This window comes from Capsicum annuum, chromosome 1, assembly GCF_002878395.1.
Source record: "Capsicum annuum cultivar UCD-10X-F1 chromosome 1, UCD10Xv1.1, whole genome shotgun sequence".
NCBI classification, from domain to species: domain Eukaryota; kingdom Viridiplantae; phylum Streptophyta; class Magnoliopsida; order Solanales; family Solanaceae; genus Capsicum; species Capsicum annuum.
Window position 1 is genome coordinate 76828525 of NC_061111.1, and position 15838 is coordinate 76844362.

At 36.5% G+C, this 15838-nt stretch overlaps 1 protein-coding gene and 1 pseudogene across 9 annotated transcripts in view; one reads left to right on the forward strand and one right to left on the reverse strand.

The window, feature by feature from the left end:
• LOC107878454 (exportin-7-A) overlaps positions 1-15838 on the forward strand; it is a 102388-nt gene that overhangs the window by 69921 nt on the left and 16629 nt on the right. For 6 of the 9 annotated variants that reach the window (XM_016725475.2, XM_016725494.2, XM_047403400.1 and 3 more), the window contains exon 26: positions 8973-9101. The exons of 1 other annotated variant lie outside the window; for it this stretch is intronic. In XM_016725475.2, coding sequence (XP_016580961.1) covers positions 8973-9101 — 129 coding nt within the window. Of the gene's footprint in view, positions 1-3370; positions 3545-3673; positions 3852-8972; positions 9105-9228; positions 9276-15838 lie in introns of those variants that run through there. 2 more of the 9 variants (XR_001676887.2, XM_047403480.1) reach the window with 2 other exon arrangements.
• LOC124891582 lies at positions 13796-15170 on the reverse strand (annotated as a pseudogene).

The following is a 15838-nucleotide window of genomic DNA, read 5'->3' on the forward strand; positions in this document are numbered from 1 at the left end:
ATGTGTTTGGAAAATCCTGGTGAAGAAGTTGCGGAATTAATTAGTTATAAATCTAATTGCTCGTTAGTTTAAACAGTTTAATTAGTTACATATGTTTTCACATTTTATTTTGCCATGACATATCATATTAAAGTGTGTATAGAACTTATTGTTAATAAATCCGTCATCTTAATTTCTATTTGTATATATTATTAGTGGCATGATAATGTTATTAAATTGTAAAAGAATAATTCTGTTACAGTAAAGAGTTGAAAAGAGATACAAATTTATAGAATGTATCTCCTGAAAAATATAAATTGTTCACATTAAAAATCTTATGTAATTTCTTAAGAATATGTGTATTTAATAATTATTTCAAAATAACTAAATGATATAAAAAGACTTATCTGAACGCGCATTGATAAATTGCTTACATATTGCACAAGTCTATTGTTAGGAAATTCACAATAGATACAAGCTTAAAAAAGTTGTATCTTTTGTAAAATATATTTTGTGAATAGTATGAAGCTTATGTACTAATAAGTTCTGCTCGTAATTGTTATTCAATTTAGATACAAAGTGTATTGCAAAGAACAAAAAATGGTAGGAGATGCAAAATTATGTTATGATTTAGTATGAAATTTAATTGTACGATCTACAATTATGTTGCATAATGTAATGTGGTGTTGGTTACTATCATTATTTTATTTAGATATATATGTTTCATTAAACTAGATACATATATTTATAAATATGTATCTAATACAATGTAACAAAAAATGTTACATGCCATGTCTTTGTAAAGTGTAACGAAAACGTATAGCAAAACAACAATATATAATAAACTGCAATAGTCATATGTTATTATTGGTGATAAAGTGGAACTACTTTTTGGTGTGAAGCTGCTCCTTGGCCTCGGTGGATCGTCATTCTCACTAAAGTATCCATTCTCCACCTTTTCAGATCCATACTTGCACAAAAGAGTTGCATATCTCAGACGATGGTATTGAGCATCAATACCTGAAGATGGAATGCCTAATCCTATCTGAAATCTTCAACATTTCCATAACACTTCAAACCAGTTATCAAGGCAAATTCATAGATGGAAAATCTAAGAATGTTACGTAGCTCTTCTTTATTTTCTTGTTCGATCTTAAGCATAAGAAGACATTTGATAATTTGTCCAATATAATTGGACAGTGGGATGTTGAGATAACATCAAAAAATTGTCTTTGCAAATACGTCGATAACCTCTTGACCGACAACTTCTTTAATCTCATCTTTAAACTTTAAATTGCAAGAACTTCCAAATTTTAGAGGATACGGCGGAATTTCGTTTATAACGTAACTCAATTGCTTAAAAAAGCATCAAAATACTAAAATAACTTAAGATACATACATCTACAATAAAACAGAACAAGATACACAAAAATATAAGAACATAGTACCAGAGATACAAGATAAAACAATACGTATCTTTAAGCTTAATAATAGAAGCTTTTGAATTATTTTTTCATTAAAACAAAAAAATAAAAGATACATATAAATGCATAAACAGAGAACCAATTATATAAGATAATACAATATGTATCTTTAATCTTACAAACATGTATCTTTTGTTTACTTATTTCAATAATACTTAAAAAAACACTAGATACATTTAAATGCATACTCAGTTAACCATATATACAAAATAGTACAATATGTATCTTGATTGAAATAACTTGTATCTATTGGTGTGCTTATTTCAATAAAAAGTTAAACAACACGAGATACATATAAATGCATAAACAGTAAACTAGTGATACAAGATAGTATAGTATGTATCTATAAGCTTATAACATGTATCTTTTGTTATGTTAATTTCAATAATACTTAAAAAATACGAGATACATATAAAATCATAAACAAAGAACCGAATATACAAGAAATTGAAAAACGTATCAAGCATGTCTAAATATGTATCTCGGCCTAATATTTCCCAGATTTGAACATGCAAATACCTTCCGAAGCTTATCTCTAGAAATAACTTCAACAACTCTTCTTTTAGCGGGAGCTTTACCTCCATAACTGTTAGATCCTCTTTTCTTAGAAACGTTAACTTTTTTCTTATCTTTCTTGGCATGCTTTTCCCGCAATTTCTTCATAGTATGTGGATCGTTTCTATGCTTGGATCTATTTTCATTAAAACCATCAGATTCATAGTCAAAACTACCAGGAACAAAGTTTACAACTCCTTCATGTTGTTTGATAATGTCTAATTGAGAGATTTCAAGACTAGAAGATGGTCCCAAATCTCTATTCATTATGTTAATTCAAACAATATAGAGTGAAAAAAATGATAATCAAAGACTTTGTTCAACAATATCATCGAAAAATCACTATGTAAAAAAGTGCCAAATTATTGCTTTTTGAAAAAAATTGTCAGAAAAGATTAGAAGAAATTGAATATGATTTTTGGAGGAAACTTTACCTGAATTCAAAAGTTTGAATTAGAGGAAGAATTGGGATTGAAACCGCTGCTGAAATAATGGCGTAGAATGAGGAGGAAACAGTTCTTAATTTGGTAAAGTAAGGGCGTAGGAAGAGGGGGCTTTAATATGTATCTCAACTTTTAGTAAAAGTAATAAATGTTGGGATATTTGTAATATTTTTAAAGTGGTTGGATTTTTAGTAGTTTTGTAACTTAAGTTGTTCTTTTAGGTAATTTTTCCTAGAATATTCATAAGATTCTAACACTCTTTTCAAACACATGATGGGATTGAAAGTGTAGTATGGTTTTCATGATATCCACCTTAATCAAGTCCCAAAAGGATTGATAGAAGCTTATAGAAAACCCACCAGGGCCAGGTGCCTTGCTATTGGCACACAGTCTAGTCTAATATGACCAATAATTCCTCCGCTTCAAATTGCCTCTGAAGCTATTCTTGTTTCTCAATGTCAATACATGTGTAACCATGTAAATAGAAAGCAGGTCTCGATTCCTCAATTTCTATATACAGCTTCTCGTAGAAATTTGGATGGCTTCTTCGATGGAGTTAGGTTCAGTGATGGTTGTATCACCCTCAAGTGTGTCAATTGAATTGGATTTTCAATGCGCCGGAAGCAGTTCTGTGATTAACTCCCTCCCCCAGGTGTATGATTCTCTGAAAAGGAGGATCAAAGAGTTCAGAATCATTTATCCATTCTGAAAATTGAGCTATAGCCCCCATGATTCTATGACCATTTGATCTTTCGGTTGGATACCTAGTGTTGTTACAATCACCTCAAATAACCCATGGCTCTTCACACAAGCTCCTCGCAGTAGACAAGTCCCACCACAACTCCTTTCTTGCCACTTTGTCACAGTTAGCATACATGACACTCACGAATGATTCCTTCAAATTTGTAGGTTATCATTTGGTCACTACCTACATTGCTCGGACTCGGCAATTTCGGTGCCGCACCAGTGTCGAATCGACACTGACACGGGTAAGGGTGTGGGATCTGTGTCGGATCCGGTCAAACGAGATTGGGTGTGTGGACCAACAATTCGGAGAAAAATTAAAAAAATTGATATCTCAAGGTAAAGATTTGAATAGCTCAGAAACAAAATTCCTTCAATTCTGCTCCTACATAGTAATTTATGCCAGTCCTTCTGCCTCTTTTGAAGCTTTTTTCTTGGTAAATCTTGTTGTTCGAGTGGCTGTTGCAGGTATTGTTCACGATGTTATAGGTTTTTGAAGCCGAGAATTGTCAGTGCCGTAGTGGACAGCTAGATTGTGAGCATCGTGATACTGTATTGTATTGAAAAAAAAAAGATATGCAAAACATATAGTTGGGGACGAAGATGGAGGAAAGACGAAGCAGAGGAAAAGATGAAGAAGACGACTGTACAGTCACCTAACACTATTTGTTTTCTAATTGACCTGCACTCCTTTAATAGTTGCCACGTTCATTATTTGTTATTAAGAATAAAAATTATAATTTTTTTATTTAAATGAGATAAGCTTTCCATATTAAATAGCTGCATCTTTGATTATTTATTATTAAGAATAAATAATTTATCTTTATTTTGATTAAATGAAATAAGCATTGTATATTAATTAGAGTTTATAAAATAAGGATAAATATTATAATTATTTAATTATAAATTAAAGATTAATGTATATGCTTTGAAAGCACACATTTTTTTAATGAAACTAAATTTAGCGTAAGTATATATTGAACATATTAATATTCTCATTTTTTATTAGTTTTAAAATACTTGTCAATTTTGAACTGTGTATAAACTTTTTATTTTTTTTGCCGAGTCCCCGCACCCGCACCCGTATCCGTATCCATATCCATATCCCCAAATCTCAAAAATTCGATCATGAAGGATCCGACACTCGGATCCGACACCCGCACCCGAGTCCGAGCAACTTAAGTCACTACTTCCTACTAATTCGACTTCCAATTCCTTTGTCCCACATCACCATTATCCTTCCGCTCCTACCTATAACTTCCATATGTATTTTCCCCATTCCTTCGTTACGCCATAGTTGTTGAATCAAGTTCGAATTTGATCCCCGCAATTTGGTTTCTACAATGACATTTATATCAACACCCCATTGCTGAATTAAATTCCTAACCAATCTTCTTTTTTGTCACCGTTTAACCCCTTCACATTCCAAGAGAATATTTTGACCTTCATTGGCTTATTAGAAATGTGATCCTCCCTTTACTTCTAGGTACACCATCTGTGAACTTTATGTCAAACACCAAATTCTTGACCTCCTTAGAAACTACCCCTTTGTTGCTATAAACTTTTTATGAAAACATACCCCCTTTTTGATAAATCTTTCATGAATAAGTCACAAGTTGTCTGTTCACACCCTTCAAAAGAAGCCCCAAATTTTTGATTGGGTTTGATGGCATTACAGTGAACCTAAAGAGTGGCGTATGTGTCTATGTCCTTAATGGGATAGTCTCTAACTTGTAGAGGAGTTGGATTTCTGTATAATTCTATTTGTCTGTTGGAGTTCTCTGCATCTTCCCTTGTTTTAAGAATATCGTTTGTGGATTCCTTTTCATTGTCTGTATTGGGAGAGCTTTGCATGTGGTTGCCTAAGTTTCCTCTCCTTTCCGCGGGTTCTGTAGCCATTCTCATGATTTCCTCTAGTTCCTTCTTGGTATAAGTATCTGAATTTGAGACATTTTACCCCCAAAAAGCGTTAATAGAATCAGTGAAAGGTTCCGCCATTATATACCCCCTGGGTTCCATTTTGTGATTAGTAAGAAGGGAGAGACCCGAAGAATGATTTAAAGGCCCAAGGGGTCATTTAAATGCAATGGTCCATGTTCTTTTAAAAGAGCTAGATAGAGGTGGCAAATGGGCGGTTTGGGCTGAATTTGGGCAGGTGAAAATAGGCAGAAGCAATAAATGGGTCATTGCCCAATCCGGCCCAAATATAAATGGACTAAGATGGGTTGGGTGAAGATGGGTTAAACAATGGGTTTAGCCCAACCAGCTCAACTTCATCCATCAGTTAAAAAAAAAAAAATACCATTCTAAAAGCAGTTATGTTGGAACAACATTTTGTAACTTTACTTTTTATATTCTTGTTTTTATATTTTCGCCTTTTCACAAATCACAAAATTATAGGAATGTATCAGTTGTTTGAATTTGTTCTTAAGGGGTTGTTTTGGTTAATGCTCAAAAATCTTGTCATGGGAATTTCTTTCTAAATTATCATCGAACTCTACTTTAGATTGGAGTAAGAATATATTTTAATTCCTTAATCAAATTTGGTTCTAAAAAACACACACACATAAGAAAAAACACAGTTGGAACACATCGTTATTGTTGTTAAAGATGAAAAAAAAGATATCGCAAATTCATTATCTTAACTAGAAAAAATTATTTGGTTAAAAATAATGGAGTTATAAATTTACTTATTCAGACAGTTTTTTCAAGGAAAAAAAATACAACTAAAATTAATAGTTGAAGTGACTAAATAAGAATTAAAAAAAAATCATGGTAAATTTTAGGGACTAAGATTGAGCATTTTCATGGGTCAAAGTTGGGTATCATCATGGGTTTATTTGGGCTGATGATTTTGTTAGAATATGAGTACGAATAGGAATAACATATAAAATCCTACTTGGAAAAGGATTGTAATGTAGTGTTCTATTAGGAAAAGGATTGAAATGTATTTTCTATAAAGAAAGCCTTAATGTAATAATATAATTACAACAATTCAATAATATTTCTCTTATATTTCTTCACACGGTATTAGAGGTTCCACGATCTTGGAAAGGAATCAAAGAGCTTTCGCTGCCGGCGGGCGGCTATAATCCATATATGCCGCCCCTCTGGCCAATGATTATGTTAGCAAAAGTTGGGTCACTGACTCACTGTGTATCTTTCTAGTGATTATTTTCTCATATCTTTGCATAGCACCATGCATCTGTCCGGTGACTACTTTTTCATATTTATTTTTCTTAGCACCGTACTTCTTTTCGGTGACTATTTTCTCATATCTGATTTGGGTAGCACCGTGCATCTTTCCAGACTACTGTCTCATATCTGAGTTGCATAGCATTTTTTTGGTGACTCCTCAGATTTAATTTACATAGTTCCGTACGTCTTTCCGGTCACTCCTAAATCTTTTTCAGTAGGGTCGTGGCATCATTCCGACCCTACCCATATAATTTCTCTTTTCTAGTAGGATCATGCCGTCATTCCGACCCTACTCATATAATTTCTACTTCTCTCATGCCATCATTCCGACCCTACACATATTTTTCTTTTTCAGTAGGGTCGTGTCATCATTCCGACCCTACCCATATACTTTTTTTCTCCTCAGATTGTGGTCACTTTTCAGCCATCAAATCTAATAATCCGGCGTGTGAGCATGTTTCGGCTAAGTTTCCGGTGACTTTCATGTTCAAGGTCTACTCGTCTCTTGATTTCGAGATGACTTGTATATTTTATAACAGTTTTCGGCAATTTTCCAGCGACACATCGACTTTACGACAATATTTACTACTTTTCGAATCATTTTTTTTAGTTTGTTCCGTTTCAATTGAGGTCTTCCAGACATCCAAAGCAGTCCTTATCAGTTTTCTTGTAGATATCTTCACCAAGTCCCTCACCACCACCAATAACAAACCAAGTATATTCCCACATAGTGAGGTCTGGGGAGGGTAAGATGTATGCAGTCCATACCTCTACCTCTAAAGAAGTAGAAAGACTGTTTCCGATAGATCCCCGGCTCGAGACACCAAGTCCCTTACCGATTTTCATATTAGTTACATCTATAAGAAGCTTGGTACATATGTCTTCTATGCACCAGCTTGGGGGGAGTGTTAGAATATGAGTAGGAATAGGAATAATATATAAAATCCTATGTGGAAAAGGATTGTAATGTAGTGTCCTATTAGGAAAAGGATTGGAATGTATTGTCTATAAATAGGGCCTCAATGTAATAATGTAGTTACAATAATTCAATAATATTTTTCTTTTATATTTCTTCACATATTTGTTATAGGCTAACTTGGGTTAGCCCAAATCAGCCCATCTTCAAAATAAGTCTAGGCCAAACCCATTAAGACTTGGGCGGGTTGGGCGGCTTAAATGGGTTTGGGCTAGTTTTGCCACCCCTAGAGCCAGATATGGGACTGAGGAGTTGATGTCTCTGCTACGGGCCACCATTCCCATCGCGGAGCTCCCATGTTTTCTGCTACATTTAACTAAAGACGTATGTGTTTTTCCCATCTCTCCTTTGCCACTCACAGTGACAAGTCCCTTTCTCTCCAGAATCAGTGCCATAGTTGTCGCTATCTCCCCCAAGCCTAGGACTGCCACCTCGAACATCAGGTTGACCTACTTCCGATCTTCAGTACCTCGTCAGAGCTTCGCATCTTACCGGAAGGAGAAAAAATGGCAGCCTGGTGCACTAAAGCTCCCTCTATGCGCTTGGTCCGGGGAAGGGCCCAACCACAAGGGTCTATTGTATGCGGCCTTACCTTGCATTTCTTCAAGAGGCTGTTTGCAAGGCTTGAACCCTTGATTTCCCGCAAGAAGTGTATAAATTAGTTTGCTGTCAGCAATTTCGACTGAAGATTGGATCTCTTTTGCTAACCCTTTAACCGTACGTCTACCCCAACACAGATGATTCCTGAGAGATGTTTCTTCCTCAGTTTCTAGCCACCTGCCGCACAAGTCTCCAATCTCTTCATTGCTTCGCAGTCCAAAGCTGAAGGGGTGGACTTAGGATGCGAATCCAAAACCAGTTGAATCTGGTTTGGGCTGGCTAAGCCCCTGTTGTAGGAGTCCACCAATTTAGCCTCAAATGGCTACGTAGTTTTCTCCAATCACCCAGCAGAATATGCTCCGAATCCTTCTTCGATTGAAATTAACATGAAATGTGTTCCATTCATGTCGAAAACCTGAATGTTAAAGATACTCTTCCAGGTTTGTTGGGCCCATCTCCTAACACATTGCCTGTGGGGATCTCATCTCACTAAGGGAAGCTTCCATCTAGACATCTTTGGAGGAGGCCTTTTTCATCTGGAGATGAAGAAGCTGCCGCCTGCCATTAACTGTGAAGGCAGAGATAAATCTCCCATATTTGTTGAACTTGAGAGATCAATAAATGTTGGTCGAAATGTCTCTGCCTCTCCAGCACTTGAAACTCTGCCCTGTGATATCTGATGTTTCCTTCAACCTTCTGCATAACCACCATAATGCCTCCTTAGAAAGCATCATTCTTCTAACATAAAGTATGGAACTTTCAAAAATTTTTCCTTAATGGACAAGGGAAAATAAAAGAATTACTTTCACATGTCAAACATGATAAAGAATTATGTACACATGTGATAGAGACATAATATAATTAAGTGGTAAAAAGTGTTCTCCTTTTGATAGCTTAAACTTTTAGATGAGGTGGTCACATTTAAACAGTCTTGCTACTGTGATTATTATATAATTTTTTCTCAACAAATTTACTCTAATTGTTTTGTTCTAGTGCGCATCTGCTGTAGACAACTTGGCTACTTTTTATTTCGAACACATAACAGCTGGAGAATCACCTACTACCCCCATGGCTCTGAACTTGGCGCAACATTTAGCAGATTGCCCGGACATATTTCTTGAGGTAAGATTAACTTTCCTGTTTTTTTTTTTTTTTTTTTTTAAAATAAAAAAAGCTATAACATTTTTAGGAACTTAATTAGATACTGCATATGGGTGGCAAATAATTGTGTTTACTCGTGTCACTCCAGTATTTCAGCAAGGAACTCTGTTCTCTTTGGTGACTCCTACTCTTCCAGTGCGTCTTGTCCCTTTTATTTCATGAGGTTTCTTCTTCTTTTCTTTTGTGTTCTTATGTGCATCTTTTTGTTCCAGGGGGTTGGGATAGGAGTTTTTGTTGAGAAAATGCTGTATATTTCAAAAGATGGTATTGCATGTGTGAGAAATATAAGAGAATTATATTATTGAATTGTTATTTCTACATTATTACATTGAGACCATAGTTATAGACACTACATTCTAATCCTTTTCCAAATAGGAACATTACAATCCTTTTCCAAGTAGAATTTTTTATGCTATTAGGCTTACTCATATTCTAGCAGCATGCTCATGACTATTCTGTTCTAAAGTTTCACATGCCCAAATTATGTTCAACGGGGCCTCTTGCGAACAGTGATGCTCTTAGGACAATCTACAAAAAGTAAGGATGAGCTTCAGTAAAATGACTTGAAAATGGCTTTTCCTTGAGGAGAAAACTTCTGTTCCATATTTTAATAGATAGCCAAGAAAAAATTATCCGTCCATATATCTCCAAATGGTTGATCACTTTTTATATAGTGTGTAGGTGAATCTTGTAGACATCCGTTCTTTATTTCATTTGTATGGGATTTTTTGTTCTTGCTCGACTTATCAGTTAGAGACTAGGAGTATATATTTTGTTAGACATGAAGGTTGATAGGTTTCTGTTCTTTTTAAAATTATTATCTGGCGAGAAAGGGAGAAGAGAAAGTGTCATGGTCTACAGAGCACACATGTTTTTTAAGGTTAGCTTTGAAAGATATGTAGCATAATGGGATGAGAATTTATAATCCTTCTTTGTTTTCTTACTTTATTTTACCCCATTCCAACTTTTGAACTGTTTTAAGTTTACAAAGTAGATAACCGAGCAAAGTGTGTACTCACTCTCTGCTCATCTCCTGTGGTGTTAGAATAGAGCACCTATCCTTACTTTTGTTCAGTAGGGATGGATGTGCTGTTTGTTCATAATATTGAAATAAGTAAAATCGTCTATACCACATAGCCTTTCTGTATGTGCTTTTGAACAATGCAATATCAAGTGCAAAATGCATACTGAAATTCTAGTGATAGCATATGCCCATATTGGAATGAGCTGATGTGGTTTTTATCTCCCTTGGAAGACTTCTTTTCTAACTTGCGATGACTTCTTCCCGTGTACCTTCTACCCTTCTACCTGGAATTTCCGGTCAAATTCTACCTTTATTTTCTTACATTATTTTTAGTTTTTTCTTCATTCCATTGTCCTCTGTCATTCGTTTTGTTCTAGTTTCTCCTAATCAATTATCTTATTGCAGTCACTAAGTAGCTTAAACTAGTTTTATGGCGATCAAAAAGGTGATTTTTAGTAAAGTTATTTATAACTAGTTTTATTCTTCAGCATTAAGGGTATGCTGGCCACCTCCAAAGTTCAAAAATGACAAACTTCCAGTAAGATCTATAATCTGATCAGTATCTTCTTTACATAATTGTTTACCTTAGGACAATCTACAAAAAGTAAGGATGAGCTTCAGTAAAATGACTTGAAAATGGCTTTTCCTTAAGGAGAAAACTTCTGTTACATATTTTAATAGGTAGCCAAGAAAAAATTATCCGTTCATATAGCTCCAAGTGGTTGATCACTTTTTATATACTATATAGGTGAATCTTGTAGACATCCGTTCTTTATTTCATTCGTAAGGGATTTTTTGTTCTTGCCCGACTTATCAGCTAGAGACTAGGAGTATATATTTTGTTAGACATGAAGGTTAATAAGTTTCTGTTATTTTTTAAATTATTATCTGGTGAGGAAGGGAGAAAAGAAAGTGCCATGGTCTACAGAGAACACATGTTTTTTAAGGTTAGCTTTGAAAGATATGTAGCATAATGGGATGAGAATTTATAATCCTTCTTTGTTTGCTTACTTTATTTTGTCCCATTCCAACTTTTGAACTGTTTTAAGTTTACAAAGTAGAGAACTGAGCAAAGCGTGTACTCACTCTCTGTTCGTCTCGTGTGGTGTTAGAACAGAGCACCTATCCTTACTTTCATTCAGTAGAGATGGATGTGCTGTTTGTTCATAATATTGAAATAAGTAAAATAGACTATACCACATAACCTTTCTGCACGTGCTTTCGAACAATGCGATATCAAGTGCAAAATGCATACTGGAATTCTAGTGATAGCATATGCACATATTGCAATGAGCTGATGTGGTTTTTTTCTCCCTTGGGAGACGTTCTTTCCTAACTTGCAATGACTTCTTCCAGTGTACCTTCTACCCTTCTACCTGGAATTTCCGGTCAAATTCTACCTTTATTTTCTTACATTATTTTTAGTTTTTGCTTCGTTCCAGCGTCCTCTGTCATTCGTTTTGTCCTAGTTTCTCCTAATCTATTATCTTATTGCAGTCACTAAGTAGCTTAAACTAGTTTTACGGCGATCAAAAAGGTGATTATTAGTAAAATCATCTATAACTAGTTTTATTCTTCGCATTAAGGGTATGCTGGCCATCTCCGAAGTCCAAAAATGACAAACTTCCAGTAAGATTCTATAATTTGATTAGTATCTTCTTTACATAATTGTTTACAACGAAATAATAAATATACGAGAACTCCTTTTAACTTTAAGAATGGAATTGAACCTATCTTCAAAAATTTCTAGCATTCCTCTTCCTCCATATTGACCCCACCATATACATGATGGAACTAGGTTCCACCATCTGTTCCCCCCCTCTTCCTGATCCAGCAGCTCAGGTGATCTGCCGTGTGTTCAGGCGTTATCCGGCGTGTGCCAGTGATGTTGAGGAAGTGATTCTATAGTTGAGTGGTGAACTTGCAATGCACAAAAAGATGTTTGTTTCCCCTATCTCATTACATAAAGTACATCTAGATACCAGTTGCCTTCCTTTCCTTTGTAACACTTCTTGAGTTAAGCTAGCCTTCCTGATAACCAATCAGGTAAAACATTTTACTTTGTAAGGAATATTGCTTTTCCAAAAATAATTCCAATGACACTGTTTCCCCCCACCCCCCGGTATCTCCTGTGACCTCATGCACTATTGACTTAAAAAATCCGATGACCACAATCTTTCCCAAGTAGCAGAGCCACTCTTTCTATCTCCCAATCATTTAATAATCTCCTAAAGAAGATGTCCCACCCTTGGGTACTCAAAACATTCATGTACTGTCCCCTCAGGGTTTTCACAAATAAGGAACAGGTCAGGATAAACCTCCTTAACGTTTTTCCAGAATTTTTTTCTTGCACCATTTCACAGGTGTTGGTTTCCAGTGATGATCAAATGTTCCTGATGGTTCTCCAAACTCCGCATCCCATAAGCATCAGTGACATTTTCTGTGAACCAGGGGCGAAGCTCACCATATTATGCCTTTATGACTTCCTTACATAAAGCCCTATCCTCAACAGTGTACCTCCATAGCGTGTACCTCCATAGCCCAGTATTCAGGAAAGAAGGTGCTTCACTGCTTAAAGTGGTGAATCGAAGAGATGTGAGGTAGTTACACTTTGATGACTTGAAGCCATGGAAGTGAAGAGAAGCAGTCGCTTCGAAGGCTGAAGCGAAGGAAGCGACGCTTTTTGTTCTGTAAGTTTTAAAAGGTCGATTTTAAGGAAAAAAAAGTTGCGACTTCTTATTTCAAGCGATGCAGCTTCTTTTTTCTGCTGTGTGTGTTCTGTTTTGTAGCAGTGAATCAGTGATTATATTGTTGATTTTATTTCTTAACCGTGATTATATATTACTACAATTATTAAAAAATAATGAAAATTGGATTTTCTGATTAGAACTTTTTAGTTTTTAATTTGAACTTTTGCTTATATGTATTGTCTCTATTTATATTGGTCTTTTTTCTTTCACTTCATTGAAGCGAACGCTTCGCTTAAAGCGTCAAGCGGGTCCTTGTCGTTTTTTCCACTTCACGCTTGCCTGAACACCGCCATAGCCATTTCTTCAACAAATTTTCATTCTGCAGATTTAGATTTCCGATTCCTAATTCCCCCATCTTTCTTACTAAACAACACTGATTTCCAGTTGACTACACAGTACCCCTTTCCTTCTTTTTTCCTTGCATAGAAACTTTCTCCTTAGGCTGTCAAGCTTCTTCCCCACTTTTGTTGGGATTGGAAATAAAGACATTACATAGGAGGGGAGAGCCTAACACAGTTTATCAAAATCAGTCTCCCACCTAAAGACAATTAATGAGCCTTCCGTTTAGCTAGTTTTCTCCGTCTCTCAAAATCCCATCTCAAATCTAAAATGTCTTATGTTTATAACCCAAAGGTATCCCCAGATATGTTGTAGGGCGATTTTCTGTTCAGCACCCCGCATATGTTAGCCAACTCTTGAATCTGAGGAACCTCCTTGATTTGGAATAGACTACTCTTTTCGCAGTTTATTCTTAAAACTGAGACTGCTTCAAACAGAACCAGAATTAGTCTTGTATGCCTGTTCTGATCAACTATAGGTTCACAGAAGATGATGGTATCATCTGCATATAGTAAATGCCATATCTCCTTCTCTTCCCCATTCTATTTCGTAACTGGAAGCCTGTAATCCATCTCTTTTGAATTGCAATCCTCATTCATGCTGTCAAAACCCTCCATGGCCAGAATGTAAAGAAAAGGGGATAGAGGGTCACCATGCCTCAACCCCTTTTCAGATGCAAAAAAGCCCACAGGTTCTCCAGTCATCAGAACAGAGAACCTAACTTCTTATGCAGAATTCAGTCATTTAATCCATCTGTCCAGAATTGCATGTCTTAAGAGTATTTAGTAGATAAGTCCAGTTAACATGATCACAAGTCCAGAGAACTCCATTCCATCAGTTTGACTTAGAGCAATTTCAGTTTTTCTTCTAGTATGTCGTGGTCTACCCTCCATAGAAAGGTAGACCACCCTTCTTTACTCTGCCCTTGAAACCATTTCCTTCTAGCCTTCTAATTCTGAAACTTGAAATAGGATATTGATTTTGATGAATGGAACTGTGTGATAGTTTGGGCAATGGCATTGGTTGCTAAAAATGTTGGTGAGATTGCTTGCTAGTGGAAATTATTCTTCTTGAGGGTGATCTCTCTATGTTTAGGTGCTAAATTGGATTTGTCTACATTATTACACTGGGACCCTATCTGTAGACACTATGTTCCAATTCTTTTTCAAGTAGGATTCCGTATACTATTCATGTTCCTATTCCTATTCAAACGCTTCCCCTCTAATGTACTGATCTTGTTATAGATGTAATTTATACGAGGACCAATGAGGGATTTGGTGAAGATATCTGCAAGAAAACTGGTAAGGACTGCTCGAGACGTTTGAGCAACCTCTGTACTCTGGTGTCCCTACTAGAGAATGTGCTGCATGGCTCTTCCCCACAATTGTTGCCAAACCAAGATCATCGATCTTCACCTTTCCAACATTCCCATTAATAAAGATGTTACTGCGATTGAGGTCTCTATGAATAACACAAGGATCGTGAGTATGGAGAAAATCTAAGCCCTGTAATATCTGTTTTGACCACTTCTTCAAGGCTGTGATTGAAACACGACAATGCTTCTTCATGTATTCCCTCAAATTACCAGAGGTACATGCCTCAGTTATGAAATTCAGAATGTTACGGTCATATTTTTCTAGAGATGGTATATGGCAATTATATTGTCATTCTTCAAGTTCTTCAGCAATTCGATTTTAGAATCAATCTTATTAATGATGTAAGGACTACCTCTGAATCTGTTCAATCTAATCTGATTCCAGGCTACTTCTCTGCCTTCCTCAAGATCAAATGCCCTATACACCATCTTCACTGCACCGTGGCCAAGCAGCTCCTTGTACCGTCCAAACCTCCCAGATGGATCAATCTCAGCAAATAAGTCATTTCTTGATCAGTTGCATCAAGATTTGCAGTTGGCATACTGATTTCCGTATGGAAATTGGCAGGCAAAAAGGAGAAAGAATAGGAAAAGGGAGAGGTATAAGCAGTAAACATCGCCCGAAAGTCGATCTGTCAAGTTAGTATAAAATATGAGTCGTCTCACAATCAAGAGACGAGTCTATCTTGAACAAGAAAGTCGCCAAAAAACTGATCGAAACAGGCTCACGCTTCGGCATGGTCAGATCTCGCCGAAAGTGACGATCTTCTGGGCAGCGTGTGGGAGGTCGATTCACAGCAGCACTGATTAGGGTCTGGTAGCGGGGAGACACTGGAGCTCTTGGTCGTGTTGGTTTTCTTTCAGCAATGACGAAAAGTGAAACTACATAAATTGGATTTGAGGAGTCACCAGAAAGACACCCGGAATTATGCAAATCAGATCTGAGGAGTCACTGAAAGAAGCATGATGCTACGCAACTCATTTATGTGAAATAGTCTGGAAAGATGCACGAACGGCTCTCTCTCTCTCTCCTCTCTCCTTACCCTCTCTCCATCTCTAGCGCACCGGCCCCCGGTCCCCGGCGCCGTCGCTGACCTTCGGCGCCGACCCGATCCGGCCGCCGGCTCCGACCTCCGGTCCCTGGCGCTAACCGACCGCCGGCTACAACCTCCGGTCGCCGGCCCTCTCTCTCTCTCCCTACCCTCTCTCC